The sequence below is a fragment of the Passer domesticus genome, chromosome 9 (assembly GCF_036417665.1).
Source record: "Passer domesticus isolate bPasDom1 chromosome 9, bPasDom1.hap1, whole genome shotgun sequence".
In the NCBI taxonomy this organism is placed as follows: Eukaryota; Metazoa; Chordata; class Aves; order Passeriformes; family Passeridae; genus Passer; species Passer domesticus.
In genome coordinates, this window is record NC_087482.1 from 26200816 (window position 1) to 26216331 (window position 15516).

Genomic DNA, 15516 nt, shown 5'->3' on the forward strand with positions numbered 1-15516 from the left:
GCTTGTGATCCCAAGGGCCGTTTATGCCGGCTTTTGTCAGATAGCCAATCTTTCACTATAATGTGGTTGCAGCACATTTTACTTGAGTTTATAAACAAACAACTCCTCCCCAAAAAGCAGCCTTGCCAGTACACTCTGTGGGTGGTCCTAACCCTTGCTGAAGGGAGCACAGCTCCCAGCTCTTGTCCCACAGCTCTGGAGCTGCCCCTGCCTGGCAACTTCAGCCTTCAACTGTGCTGCTGTTACAGGAAAAACCTTCTCCCATGACCTTGTGCTGAACATCAGAGGCACAGGGCCAGTTAGACCTCAGAAAGCTTTATCTGATCTATGGGAAGGAGTGGAAATCCTTCAAATCAAAATGCATCTTAGATACCTGCAGCTTGTGCTGCTTGGGTCAGTGGCCTTCCAGAACATTAATGTGTTGAAAATGTCAAGACTTTGCTTCAAATTGTTATAAGGAGTCACCTATCTGATGTGAGAAGGGTTTCAGGCTTTTGTTTTGGTTTGCAGACACTGCAGGGGTATGTGTTGATACACTGCTATCACCATTTACACCTCACCTTCCCTCCACCCCTCTTCTCTCTCATTGCAGATTTACGGAGTGGCAGAGAGGTCAGATTGTGAGCTGTATTTCCAGCTCTGTAGTGGAGGGAGCAGTCCCTCACCTCTCCCCACTATGTGGCTCTGCTCCATGTGAAAGCTGATGTCTTGCAGTGATTGGGAAACAGCTGACAGTTCACCACCAGTGTTTGTTGGCTGGGAGAAGCAACAAGTTCAAGGCTGAGCTTTGAAAAGTTTCCTCTCCCCTGATGAGGAAAACTGCATTCCTTGCAGGGAGGGGTCTGGCTGGTGCCCAGCCCCTGCCCAGAACGTGCTGTCCTGTCCGTGGCACCCCACACGTTGCTCCCAGTGCTTCCCACTGGGCTCTGGGAGTTCAGGGGTGATGGGGCAGGGGAGGCTGGGGAGTGCTGTGGCAGCTCCTGGGTGTCAGGGGACAGCCCGTGGTGCCAGAGCTCACGTCTGCAGTGCAGCAGTTTCACCCCTGAAGCCTCAGAGGGTCTGAGTTTTCCTGAGATTAGAGAGGATTTTCCCTGGCAGAGGTTGGATTTTGAGATGAGGTTTAGTGGGTGTAAATGTGACCTGGAGCCTGGCCCAGGTAAGGAGAGTGCTTCTCAGAGGAACTCATGTCTTTTCCTGCCTCCAGGGTCCCATTTGGGATGTGCAGGATGTGCTGCTGGGTTTGTCAGAGCTGGTTCTCAGGACAAGAGGACTTGTGGGAGGTTAATAGGAAGAAATTGCATCTGATGAGGAAAATGAGGGGATGCCACTGGCACTTTACTGAGATCATGGGTTTGCTTGTCAGTGCTCCCTAGTGTTGTATCTTGCTTTCAAAGATCCATTTCACATCCATTTGTGGTTGCAGACACAGCAGAGAAAGGTGTAACTGCTGAACCCAAATAAAACCAAAATAGATCTCAGCAGCAAGAAGTCAAAATTGTAACAATTGCTGGAGAGAGCAAATAGTATGCAGGGTCCTGCTTCTGTGGAGTAGTTTAGAACAGACCTGTTTCTATGGAGTAGTTTAGGAAAGACCTATTTTGTGTTATTGAATTAAATTCTGTGAAAAAAGTGAAGTATTGTGGCCTTCCTCAGTGTTGTCCTTGTGTGTGTGGGCGTGCACAACTTGGTGGTGCTCCAGACCCTCTCAGGCACTAGAGCCCAGTGTTCCAACCACTTCTATCCCTTCTCCTGGCTGATGACTCAGCAAGTTATTGTCTTTTTCCAGCAATGTCCAGACTTGTCTGCCTTTAAGTATCCAGACACTTTGTTCCTTTCTTATTGCTGCGTCACCACAAAGAAGCGCCTCATATGGAACTTATTTTCAACAGCCTCTGGGCAGCACTAAGGCTTTACTTTCATCTTGAGCTGCTAGCATCCTGAACTAGAAACCTGGGTAAAAACCTTCAAAATTCAACCATCCTGATATTTTGATTGTTCACTTACAATTTGCACAAGTGCTGTGTGGGAATGGACGTCGCTTTCCCGGCGTGTGGTTGAATATTGAAAAAGAGAGAAACTGAGAAGTGCACTCTACTTATTTACACACAAGTAATAAAGACTAGGGGTTTTGGAAAAGTGCTGATGAAGTGGTATGTGAAGTTCTGCCTCTTTTAATATTTTCCTTTACTCTGTTTTAGGTGTCTCTTGCAGAAAGTAACAGTAATGAGTCTTTCTGGGAGAGATGAAGAGTCCTCCACCCTTCAGTAGAATTTGCTGCCTTATCCCAAATGCTCCAAAACACATTTAAATCACATAGTTGGAGCTTTTCACAAGTCAGTGCCTTTTCTCTCTCTTCATCTCTGATTCCAAACTGGAATGTGATTGGGAATGTAAATTCCTTTACAAGTGGCTGCAGCCTGAGTTGTCCAAGTAGGAAATGTGAGCCAGAGTGCACTGCAGGAGATGGAGCTGCAGCTGGGGTTTAGCTTGTGCCTGTTTTAGGTTCTGCATGTGGGGTGTGGAACCCCAGAGCACATTTGTCTGTCTCTGGCTGCTCAGGAGAGCAGGAGGAATCTGAGCAGAGCCTGATGCCAGCTCTGTCCTTGCAGCCGTGCTTGTGCTCGCTGCAGTGGTGGGTACACAGGGAGGGAGAGGGACTGGGACTGTCCCTGCAGCTGAAAGAGCTTCTGTAGAGACAGACACAGGCTGAAATGCTGATCTGTTCACAGCATCCTCCTGACTGCTTCAAGCTTTGTGCATGCAGCTGTTGCTTGTTGGCTGTTCCCTGCAGGAAGCACTGTCCCACCCGTTCTTGCTGTGCCTCGGCAGGACTGGGCTCAGCACTGGCCTCCAGCACGTGCCTGAGCTCCATCAGCGCTGCTGCACTAAGGACTGGACTAATGTTAATATGTTTGTATTTACTCTGTGTATAAACAACCCCAGGCTGAACTGGAGATGCTCAGCCTGGAGAAAAGGAGGCTCAGGAAGAACCTTCTGTTTCTCCACAGTTCCCTGACAGGAGGGGTCGGGATCTGCTCCCGGGGAACAAGGGACAGGACAAGGGGAAATGGCCTCAAGCTGTGCCAGGGACATTTGGATTGGATATTAGGGAAAAGTTTCTTGATGGAGAGGGTTGTCAAACATTGGCAAAAGCTGCCCAGGGCAGTGGTGGAGTCCCTATCCATGGAAGTGTTCCAAAACAGGTGTGGATGCTGCATGTGGGACATGGTTTAGTGGTGGTGGTGCTGGCCTGATGGTTGGACTTGATCTCAAGTCTTTTCCACAGAAACCTTAAGGATTCTGTGATTCTGCATTCAAGGGCTTTCTGCTTGAATTTTTGGTAAAGAAGCAGGCAGTGTCTGTAGGCTTCCATGGGGCACAGGGTCAAACCCCAGCTTTAGGTGAAAACATCCACTTGTGCTGTAGTTTACAGTTATTTTCAAGTGTTGCCTTGTTTGAAGGTGCCTTCAGTAGCAGTGCTGGCAGGTATTACAGGAGTGTCATTTATCCCGATGAACAGATACATGAGGTACTCACTACTTTTAATTAGGAAGATAGAATTGAAATAAATCGTAGGAATTTCGTGTGTGATCTGAGTGGTGTAGATTTTTGACAGGGAGGAAGGACTTAGGGAATTGAACAGTTTCATGTGAATGTGTTTCTCTTGGTGTGTTGTGGGGTTACACTGAGCTGCACCCTGGACAGTCTGAGCTGGAGGCAGAGTCTGAAGTGGGAATTAGCAAAATGGTTCACTCAATCCCTGCTGTGTGTATCCACATTAACAGCATCAAACAAGGTGCTTCATTTACAAGTTAAAAACTCAATTTGCCTAATTTCTACCCCAGACCATACTTTCTTAGGGAACTAAACCCCCTTCTTTCCAAACATCTGTGGTTCTGAGGCATGCTGCATGGCAAAGGAGAGATTTCCTGCTGTGCTTCCTGCTAGAGCTGTTAAATTCCCCTGGAACAATCTAAACATCATTATCAGCCCATTCAAATTAGTATTTCCTCCTACTTCTGTAAGGGATAAAAGGAGGTTTGTTTCGTTGCTGTTGACTTAAGTGTCCCACTGAAATTCCATCACAATAACTGCTCTGGCACTGGGTGCATCCTGGAGAGTTTAAACCTCCTTGGGGTTACTGGATCAAGGCAGAACTGGGAGCCATCAGCTCTTCCAGCCTGTCATTAATCCAGGAAGTGCCCTGGGCCACAATCAATACTGCTGAAATTCTTGCCCAAACCCTGATTACAAAACTTCATAAAGGAAAGCCTGAGGAAATGAGAGATCTCTTCAGAACATCATCATAGAATAAAGAAACAATGTAATTTATGATTATAAACCTGACAAGGACAGGCAAGGAATCCTGGATGGCTCCCAAATAAGGAGATGGAGCTCTACAACGACTCTTCTGTTCAGTTAAAGCATCCCTGCTCACTGATTAGAAACTCAATGAAACTCAGATTTTTCCTTCCTCTGCTATTCAGAATCCTTTTGTCAGCAGTCCTCAGGCAAACAGAGCTGGAGGGCACATACTTGGTCAGGAGCACTCCTGGGGCTGTTCAGGCCACTGACTGCTGCTGTCATGTCCTTTCCTCTCTGTTCTTGCCTTCTCCAGGTGTGCGGACTCGTGCTGTGGCTGAAAGCTGTGCTGAGCTATGTGGCAATCCTCTGATGGATTTTACATTTTTTCTGCTTTGGGTGAATTGGTCATGAGGAAAATGAAAATCTCGGCTTCCCCTTTCCCCACCCACCCCGAACTGATTAGAGACTTTCTCTGTGAACAGTTTCTGAGTGGGTTCTCCTGGAGGACAGATGGGGCTGTGTGTTTTTTAGCCTGTGCTGTGTGTGTTGAACTGGTGGAAGCAGACTGAGCACTGGGCAGGTGCTGGGGATTTTATTTTCAGTTGCCACAGTTACAAAACTCAAACCCCTAAAGGCTCACAACAGCAATCTGAAGGATGTTTGACTTTTGGGGTTGGCTCCATAGAGCATCCACGAGCAGTCCCTATCCTGTGTTAGCCCTGGCAGGGTGTGCACAGTGCAGTCTGTGTCCCAGCAAATCAGGTGTGGTTCAGATATAAATGTACAATCCTCCTTCAGGCTTTCAACAAAAATACAATTTCCGTGTGCTTGGTGTGAGAATGAATAATATATTTATATGGATTGCATGATTAAAGTGTGTGTAGTGGTTTTAGGCAGTTGGGCTTTAAAATGGCGCAGTAACTTGGCTTGTCCTTTGTCCTTGATCAACACTCCCAGTCCTAAACAAAGACCCTTTTCACTGCTAAACTTTTAAAATTTAAAGCAGAAATGTGTCTTAATGGATGGCTGTCCCTAACACTGCAGTGTGTGGGTGTGAATGGGTAATGGTGAAATTAATGCATTTTCTGTAGATGAGCACTCAGACATAAGGGGAGCATGTATTCTAAATGAAGACCTTACACACACATCTATTTGCTTATGTTTGCTGCCTTTGTATTTTTTTAAGATGAAGGAATATTGTTTTTGTAATTTATTTACCTTTATTACTTCAGCTCAGTTTGTAATTGGTTAAGAACATGCTGGAAGTGCTTAGCTTACTCAGTGTTTGAGTTGCAGCAGATTTAGTGATCCTGCCTAATTTTCCCAAGCACTCTGACAGGCAGTCCCTGACCATATTCCCTGACTAACACTATTCCTCCAAATTTTAACTTTAAAATTAAACAGGGCTGGTGGAGGTGCTTTGAAGAAAAGAGCCTACCTAGCCACAAAACAGATCATGCAAAGAGCTTTCTCTCCCCAAGATAAAATTCTTCAGACGGGAATTACAAGGATAATCAGAACCAGGCTTTTCCAAAGCCTCAGCTCTTTTGAAAGTTAATAGCCAGCATAAATATACTCTGTGCAATATCTGGGGAAAGAGGGTTGAGGGGGAAAATACAGCCAAGACTGGGCTGAAGGGCAAGAAACATTCTGCCTGCTCTGAGTTATCATTGTAACAGATAGAAGGATGATTGTGCATGAACCGTTCTGCTTCAAACTCCACGGCAGAAGGATACAGCAAAATGAGACACATTCTGAAACAGCAGGCATAGGAATTGCTTCGGTTTGTAGCTGGTGAAAAGGGTTAAAGAATTTATTTAGTTGTTCCCCCCCTTCTTTCAACCTGGATCTAATAAAGGATGCTGTCATGGAAACATTAGAAACCAAACATTGTCTAAATTATCTGGCCTCTGCCACAGGTAATACAAGTTTGACTTACAAGGACTATCCAGAACTAAAGCCAGAGGGAGTATAACGTTGCTATTCATTGACACTTTGAACAAAATCTGCCAAACAAGCCTGGCTGAGGCTATGTTGATGTATGTCTCCACTGTATGGTGCACAGTAAAATGAATGTTCAGCTTGGGTTATCCAGTTTTTCATTGTGCCTTGGGGCAGACACAGCTCTCTATGTTTTGCCAAGCAAGCCAGCATAAGGAATTTATGAAAAAAGAATAATGTAGGAAACAGAATGTTTTCAGGTTGAAATAGAAAGCAGATGCTTTGCAAGGAGTGAAGGCAATATAACAGGAACTTGTCCTGGATGGGTGGTGGGATGGATTCCCAAAGAGATGCGGGTGCCTTCAGAGGATGGAGGAGAGCACAGAAAAACACTTTGCTGTGTGAGGTTTAAAATGAATGCAGGTTGCTCCAAGTGTGATGAGCCTCCCTTACAGTGCTGTGGTGATGGCATGGCAGGCAGGAATTGAAGAGGGTGGTGGAAAAGGATTAGGCACTGAACTGAATCCAAGAAGTGTGTGCTGGGTGCTCAGCTCAGCCTGCATTTGTCCTGCAATCTGCTTTTCCATCATTTCCAATGAGAGAAGCCTCAAAGACTGAGGAGAGCACGTGGGCTAATGCCCCATCCCGAGCAGTGAGCTAACTGTGGTTTGGTCATGGAAACATTCCAGCACTGCCCTCATTTCAGGGAGATTTAGAGTCAGACACGTCCTGAACAGTGAGGCACTTGGAGGAGCCTGCAGGAACCTGCTCAGAGTAAAACCCTCTGCTCATTTATCTGGGAACAGGTCCTGGGAGAGCTTAACCAGCCCCACTGACGTAAGTGATAGCTCAGTTTGGAGTGAAAGCAGCTGGCTTTGGGGCTGTGCTGTCATTCTCCCCTCCCCTGTCTTTGCCAAGATAGATGTTCTTCTCCTCTTTACCTTAATCATTAAAATGTCTTCCCAGCCATCCCAGATAAACCAAGTTGAGAACATGTCACAGTGCACACCTAGGTTGTGAAATTCAAGGAGGGAGTTTAATAAAGCTTCTCAGGCTGTTGATAAGATAGGAAATGACAACCTGTTAAGGGGTAAAGCTACAGTACTTTGTTATTTATTTATTAGAGCTTTAAATGGTGAAGAGATTGGAGCAGAAAAAAGACCCACTGGAAACAGTTATTCTTCAGTATTTTAAGAACTCCCACAAGTTGTTCTGTGAGGTTTTTGTCATTATTTTTCATAATATATTGTTTTATGTTGTCAAGCAGGTATTTGATAAGGAAGTACAACTTATTTTTCTCCAGTTCTTGTTAAGTGTATGTGCTGGATGTAAATGTAAATTCTATGGGTTTGGGGAAGATAAACTACTTTCTTCAGGTGTAGGAATGGAATAGGAAGTTCCATTATAACAGCAAGAGCTCAGCTCAGTTTTGGGAGTATGACCTTTGCCTCTCTCCCATGTGAGTGCTGATCCAGCAATTAGCAGCTGGAATTAAAGCCCCCACTGTCACTGGGGCTGACAGTGCTCTGCCTGACACCCTGATCCTCCTGCTGATTCATGCAGTGCTCTGCTTTCCCTGGCTTATAGATAATTGGTTTTGGTGAAGTCAAGTGATTCTGTCCAGGCCTTCACTGTGCCTGCCTTACTTGGGTCTCTCTGTAGTTGAAGTTGCTATCTGAGACTCCTTAATGTCGTGTCTCCTGGAGTAATTTTAGTGGAAAGGGAAATAATTGTCCACTTGTGCATGGGTGGGTTGGTTGGTGTGCTAGGTCAGTCCTTGCTGCTCCCATCCTGTGAGGAGTCGTAGACTCACAGAATAGTTTGTGTGCAAAGGGATTTAAAGTCCATCCAGTGCCACCCCTGCCATGGCATGGACACCTTCCACTGTCCCAGGCTGCTCCAAGCCCCGTCCAGCCTGGCCTGGGACACTGCCAGGGATCCAGGACAGCCACAGCTGCTCTGGACACCCTGTGCCAGGGCTTTACCCGGCTCATCGAGGAAGTGCTGATGTCTTAAGGTTTGTCTGTCTTTCTACTGAGACAAAAGAACCACTTGGAAGGGAATGATGGATAAAGCTGCTGACAGCTCAGTCCGGACTGCTGGCTCCAGGAACGGGCATTTGCATAACAAGAGTTATTCAGTCGATGCAAATGCTCTGCAGAGCTGCAGACCCGAAGTGAGAATGGGAGGAAGCACACTGGAGATGTTAAAGGTGTGAAGTGGTCTGAGTGGAAATTCAGGTGAAGCTGAAATCAGGGTAACTTCGGTGTCAAAAAAGCTTTGGCAAGAAACTGAGATACCCTATCCCTTCTTGACCTTCTAGAGCTGGCTGGTGATTTTTCACTCTGGAAACATAATTTGTGAACACTGGGAAGGAAAAAGGGGAGGGAAATTTATGAAAATCCACTTTGTCTCCTTTGCTGCTCTAACAAACTTATGGTTCCCTGTGACAGTAGGAGGAAATAATTTAGTAGCCTTTAACTGTGTGTTTTTCTCAGTTTGAGCTGCAACTAAACTTTTTAAAATACACACACCCACCCACAGCAGATTTTTCTAGCTGAAAGCTGAAATTCTTAGCATGTAAAAGCTACGTGGCTATCATGTGACCATGGAAAACCTGGATGTGTCCCTGGGTCAGCTTGAGGCCATCCCGCTGCTGCTCGGGGCTGGATCAGGCACTGAGAAAACTTTAAAGCACAGGCAGGGAAGAGTTAAAATTCTCTTGAGGAAAAAGTGTTATTCAAAATATTTGAATTAACTTCTAAGTGTCTTTAAAAGACAATACACCAGTTTTTGAGATTAGGCCAAAATGTTCTGTAGTTCTTGTCTTCAGACTGATGCAGAGTGATAAATGCAGAAGGTGAGTTTCTGCAAACAGAAACTTGTTTCTTTGCAAACAAGTGCACCCTGATATAATTTACCTTTTTTTCCTTAGTGAAGACATCTATAAATAGCAAATTATCTTTTAGCAGGTGGGTTGTGAAATGACTTTATCAAAGATTCACACAGTATATATATATATATATATATATATTAAAAAAGCCCAAGATTATAGAGTTCTCAAACAAAATTACTTTGTTTTCCATGAGCAGATGCAAATCTGCTTCTAAATCTGCTAATATCCTGGAAGCCCCAAATAAACAAAGCTCTGTTTGAATGTTTTTGTATTTCAAAGTCTGCTACACCCAGAGCTGAAAATCTCTATCAGCATAGAACCTCTGTGATCCCCAGACCTGTGCATGTATTTAGTTGTATATATTTGTTCTTCCTAATGGGGAATTAAAATATCATAAATCCATGCTAATGTGTGTGAGTCCTAATATGAGTTATTCCAGGTTCTTTTAAATTCCTGAAGATAAAAAACAGTAGTTTGTTTATTTTATGTTAACTTAATTCTGGGTTTAATTATTCATAAGATCACAGCAAAAGGCAATATATTTTGCAAATATGACTGTTTAATAGTATGACACTTCAGTAGAGCAATCTGATATTGAATCTTCAGTGAGGAATGAGTAACTCGCTTTTAGTTGATTTATAAATCATGTAGATTACTGCAATATAGATAGTTAAATTCTACTCTATTTTCATGTTCCAGCAAGAGCAACAAATGTATTTCAGCACTTGGTAAAATGAATTGAGTTTCCACTGAGGGAGTGAATTAGAACTATGTTAAAATTTCACTGTTTTATAGCAATGTATTGTAATTATCTGGAACTGGATGTATTTCCTGCCAGTTTAACTGCATAGATCAACCCTCCAATGTCACAAAGCAACTCTTACACCTAATTCAGCTCTCAGGACTCAAGCATATCTTAATGTTGTTAATTTGTTGTGTAAAATGAAAGCATTGTGTAGCCCGGGGGCCATGTGCAGATTGTTGTGGTGCCACTGCCCTGGTGTGTGAACAGGAGCTGGGCTGGGTGGGAAGACACAAGTGGCTTTGGTCATTAACCCCCTGCACCTGCAGGTCTGCTTTGGGCTGTTCCTCCCCAGAGGCTTGAAGAGAACAAGTCCGTGCAATAGCTGTAGAGGATCCAGCAAAATCCTATTTCACTGCAACCTTCACATTTACATCTTGGGTGCAAGTCTGCAAAACCAAATCTGAGAGCTAGAGCAGCGTTCTCCATGCCCATCTCTCCTACTGCATCTTAGTGCCAGTGTTTCACAGTCAGAGCTACGGCTCCCAGACCCTTTTCATTGTATTTTTAAGCCAGCTGAACTGTGCAAGGCTGGGGCACTGTCACCACAGCATAATGACTAAATCAACTTGCACCAAGTGGCCAGGCATGATTTTTCAAGGATTTTGCTCAGAGTTTTTAAATATGGAATATTCTTCAAACCATTTATGTCATTTATAGCATTTAAAACTCTTAATTTCCTTCTGCTGTTCCCCCCCCGAAGGACATCACCAGGTGATCGGTCATGTTGAGATGTTTTATGTATCACTTGTCTCTTTGTTTTTTTTTCCTTATAACCAAATAAAATGTGGAAATAAAGGGAAAAACCTCACCCTGAACTATCATTATTTTAAAGATCTTCTCAATTAAGAAGCAGAGTTAAACTAAATCCATTCCATACAAATTAATAAAAAAAAAATTCTGTGTGTGTGCTTCATACAGGTTCCACGAAGGAGTTGATTGAGAGCTGCTGTGGAGCTGGCCAGCAGTGGGCTATAGACAACGGGGAGTGCACAGAAATCCCTGTAAGTGGCATGGATGGTGATATTTGCAGGTACGTAAGGAAAAACAGAACATTTTTGGTTAGCATAAAGAGTAGCCCTTGAGAAGAAATCAAATGTACTTCGTGGGATGCCCAGGATACTGGAAACCGTGTCATTCATTGTCTGAATTATTTGTGGACTGGCAATATTCATGGCTAATTAGAAACCAGAATTTCCCCCTCCATTTGCCCAAAGTCTAATATAAACAAAAGCTTTTTAAGGTTTCTTTTTGTCTCTTCCGTGAGCAGAGCACAGATTTTTGTTTCCCGTTTTCTGCCTATCTCTGTAGAGTTGCAGTTAAATGGGAGGGCAGAGCTTGGCAAGTGCAATGATTGTCCGTGTCATTAAGGGATGTGTTTATTGCTCTGTGAGTGGCCCCTGGTTCTGCTGGAGGGGGCACCATACCCTGATCCTGCTGCTGGTGTCAGCAGCCCCTGCTGAGAGGCAGCCAGGTTCCCTCTGCATGGTAGGAGGACCGGGATGGGTGCAGGCTAACCTGGATCAGCACCCCACGAGCTGCAGTTCATCCCATTCCAGGGTAACCTGGACCATTGCCCACCAGCCTGGAGCAGCCCTTGGGGAGGGATGGGGACAAACTCACTCCAGACTCACATTCTAGAAGACTGATCCCACATTGAAAAACTTCGGCATAATCCCTTTTATCAAATTTGGTATCATTGCACATTTCTGAAGTTACTGGGAGATTGAAATCCTCCCTGCTGGGATCTGGCGTGACAAAACTGACGCATACCAACTGTCTGTGAAGTAAAGGCAGATTAAAAATTCCAGCCTCGGCCTAAGTAGGTGCAAATCCAGTACATTAATGAGTTGCACCTGCACATCTGAGGCTGGTTGTAGATGAAAAAGCCAGATCCTAAATGTTTCAGTCCCTGTGAACCTGCTGGAATTAAAAGGAGTAAGAGATCAGGGGGTCAATTGTAAAATTTCAGTTGTGCCCCTGTTTTAAAGATGCAAGCCTGCCCATAAATATTATGTCTAAAGAAAACATTTTATGTAAAAAAGTACTCAAGTATGCGGCCTCAGACCCTGGAAAGCAAGGACAAAATCTTGCTGCTGCAAGTGGGAGCTGTGCCAGTGAGCAGATCTGGTGACCCTGCCCCTCTCCATCCCTGTCCAGCCTGGCCTTGGGCACTGCGAGGGATCCAGGGCATACATACAAAGTGGATGCTCATTAAAAAAATTAGTTCCTGTTCTGCCAGGATAGTTTTCTGCACACGTTTAGGTGTGATGAGTGGGGTAGTTGAGGTGGCCGTGGGACATTTGCAGGGGGTGTCGGGGAGCCCTGCCCCTGGGATGTGTGACAGCGCTGGCCTGGCCCTTGCAGGATTGCCCAGAAGCAGTGCTGCGTGTCCACGGTGAGGGAGAACAGCTGCCTGGCCGGGATGGTGGCCGCCAAGGAGGGGGACACCTGTGGCCCCGAGGACAGCGACCCCTGCACGGGCTCCTCCTACAAGGTGAGCTCCTCTGTGCGTGTGTAAGGTGTCCTCCTGCCTCAGCAGGCATCTGTTCCTGAGATGAACTTGCAGGAATGTGGCAGTGCAATGGTGCTGCTTGCATTTCAGTTTGCAGCCCCTTTTAAAACTTTGCAGTAATGTTGTTTTGAATTAATTTCCATCTCCATTTTGTAGACCTAACTGGCTGTATTGCTTTTGCTTCGTCGCTTTGGAAGTAGCTGAAAAGTCCATTTTAGTTTTTACATCTATAGTGTGGAAGAATTTAGAAAATGATGGGGCAAAACTTAATTGAAGATATAACGTGAAGCCCATTACTGGGTGCTTTGCTTGGCTCCAGTGTTGAATTGTAGCCCCGTTTCCCAGTTCTGCACAATGCTGGACTAGAGGAACAAGCATTTAGATGATGATGGAAGCTTTTGTTCATCAATAAAGGCAACCCGTTAATGGACAGCACAAATCACAGATCCTGAGCCACAGCCTCCGCTTAGATAAATGAGATTTGCTTTATGAGAACCAGTGGAGCCAAACCAATTTAAACCAGTTTGAAGATTCAGCAGCTCGCTTGTCCTGTTTTCACCAGAACAGTGCCTTTCAGAATTCATTTCCCTCTGATCATAATTTACATAGCTATAGCTCAGCTTAAGTGCAGCTTCTTGGGCTCAGCAGGAACCTGATTAGTTCTATCTGTTCTTTTACATAGCAGATTCTCTCAGATAATTGTTCACTGGAAAAGCAGGGAATGTGGACATCCACTGCAGGGTTTAAGGGTTAATTAGCTTTGTCGTCTTCAGAGCCATTGCTAATTTGGGTCTGAAGTCTGTAATTAGAGTAAAAGGAGAATCTGTGCATTCGGGAGAAGACATTAATATGTCTGAAATGTGACAGAATTATTATTCTTAGGTTTTCACCAGGGGTTGTTTGCATGCCAGGCAGAACCAGGCTGTGGAGTCAGCCTGATTACACATGCCATTCCTCAGGCAGAGGTGGGGAGGGAGAGCTCCATCATTCCTGGCTGAGCTGAAACCAGTGACAAAATATTCTCGTGGAATGGTTCCTCATGCCAGTTCCAGTGGGATTTTTCCTTTACTATAAACCATCTGAGACAGCAAAATTGCTAACAGCTTTGCTCACCTATTTAGCTCATTTAGCTCTTGAGTCATTGCAGCTACTGCTTGAAAAAATCAATAAATATTGAGACTGTTGAGACTTCATATTACTTTAGCATTACAGTATGTACTGCTGTAATGCAAAATAATCCAACTTTGTACTGCTTTCTAATGCTTTGTATTACAAGAAAGGTTTTCTAATTTTATTGTGGTTAAACATTGTTTCAGAGGGGATCTGGCAGAAGATGCTGACGGTCCATAGTGGTGTTTCCTCTGATCTGTCTGCTCTTAGTAAATCCTGTGGCATAAATCAAAAAAGTTTGTCTGGAATGTGGAAAGATTCATTAATTGCCTCAAAACCCAGCAAGATATTTATACTGTCTTGCCAAAAGCCAGGGTTTTATCTCCAGGTTACAAACAATTGTAGGTCTTCAGGCATTATTGTTTTCACCTTTTGCTTTAAGGTGGATGTGGTAGTGCTGGTTTTTCAGATCCAGGAGTTCAGCCTGTGCTAAATCAACCTAATCTTAGGGTGCTTTCATTGTTATTTACTCTTAACACAAAAAGCACAGGCTTAGGGATTTTTCCTAGTGGATGGAGACTCCACCATGGTAAATCCAATTATGCAGAATTCCAGCTAAGATAGTTTTGAGGGGAATGCAGAAAGCTGTGAACCAAAGAATGGTTGTCAAGGTGGCTTTCTCAATTGCAAGGTAAAAACAGTCATATTTGCTATTAAATCAGTTGTAGAATCCCTAGGAAGTTCAAAAAGCAGCTAACAGAAAGTGAAGGCATTCCAATTTTTGCATTTTAGAAGGAACTTTCAGACAACAAGTTTTTCCACTGGAAAATGAGACAGTTTTGTTCACCTGGAAAATATGTGCGCCCAAAGATGCATGACTGATTTAATACTCTCTGTCATGCCTGCACATGGGATAAATTGCAAATCAAATTATGATGGAAAGAAACCAGGTTATTCAAGGCAAATATTGCATATTTTACAGTACTTCAGTAAAAACATGTATTATATTGAACTTCTATTTTGCATATTGAAGGTGACAAAACTGAGCTAAAACAAAAGAAAAAGCAGAAAAGAGAATTTTTTTCTTAAAATTTGAATTTGAGGGTTCTGGATTTGGGGAGGATGGCAAGAGGAATTTTCCCTTTTCTAGCATGATCACAATTCATTATTGCTAGGGTTTTGTTTGGTTGGTTTGTTTTGTTTTTTTTTTTAATATTCATTTGAAAAGATAATTTAAGCCTATTTAGTGTGCAAAATAATTCATCCTCTTCAAGGCCCGTAGTGTAAATTTTTCACAAATGTATTTGGGCACATGAAGGGAGTTTCTTATGGCTGTGCATATTTGCAGATGTGAGTAATGTCTGCTGTTTATGGTGTTTGGGGATTTCTCAGATTAGGAAGCAGGGCCGTAAAATGTGAGCTGCAGCCATCAGTGCTGGCTGAACATGCCAGGCTGTGCACTGAGTGTGAAGTGCCCACAAAACCCCCGTGCTGCCCTGAAAAAAGGGGCTCAGCAGAAGAGTTTCTGAGCATTGAGCTGGCAGTGGATGCATCTCCCTGCAGGAGACAGGCTCTGGATTAATGGGAATGCCCATCTAGGATTTCTAATGATGAAAAGTGATCCCTCCTCATTTCCATGCTCGCAACTGCTCTGTCCGTGGAGCCCCTGCTGCCAGCTCGAATCCTGCCCTTCATGAATTTCCTGTGTCTGACCCCTTTTCTCAGAGTGAATATTTTAACAGGCTGGAGTCTTTTCTCTGGGTTCAGAGAGGCTCCTCCAGTGTGGCTGCAAACTCTCAGTGAGTGGATGACTTTCAAAGGAGTTGCAGAGGGAAAGAGAGTTTGTGCTTTTCTGCCAGTGAAACTTGTTATTTATACCTAAATTACATTAACAAATAAATAAATAAATTAGGGGTGAGAGGACGCTGGAATTCAAACCCACAAAGG

General features: G+C 44.1%; 1 protein-coding gene across 5 annotated transcripts in view; it reads left to right on the forward strand.

Annotated features, from left to right (window-relative positions):
- The window catches only part of FBLN2 (fibulin 2), an 89536-nt gene that overhangs the window by 49266 nt on the left and 24754 nt on the right, over positions 1–15516 (forward strand). For all 5 annotated transcript variants that reach the window (XM_064432169.1, XM_064432171.1, XM_064432170.1 and 2 more), the window contains exons 3-4: positions 10866–10977; positions 12312–12441. In XM_064432169.1, coding sequence (XP_064288239.1) covers positions 10866–10977; positions 12312–12441 — 242 coding nt within the window. The remainder of the gene's footprint in view (positions 1–10865; positions 10978–12311; positions 12442–15516) is intronic.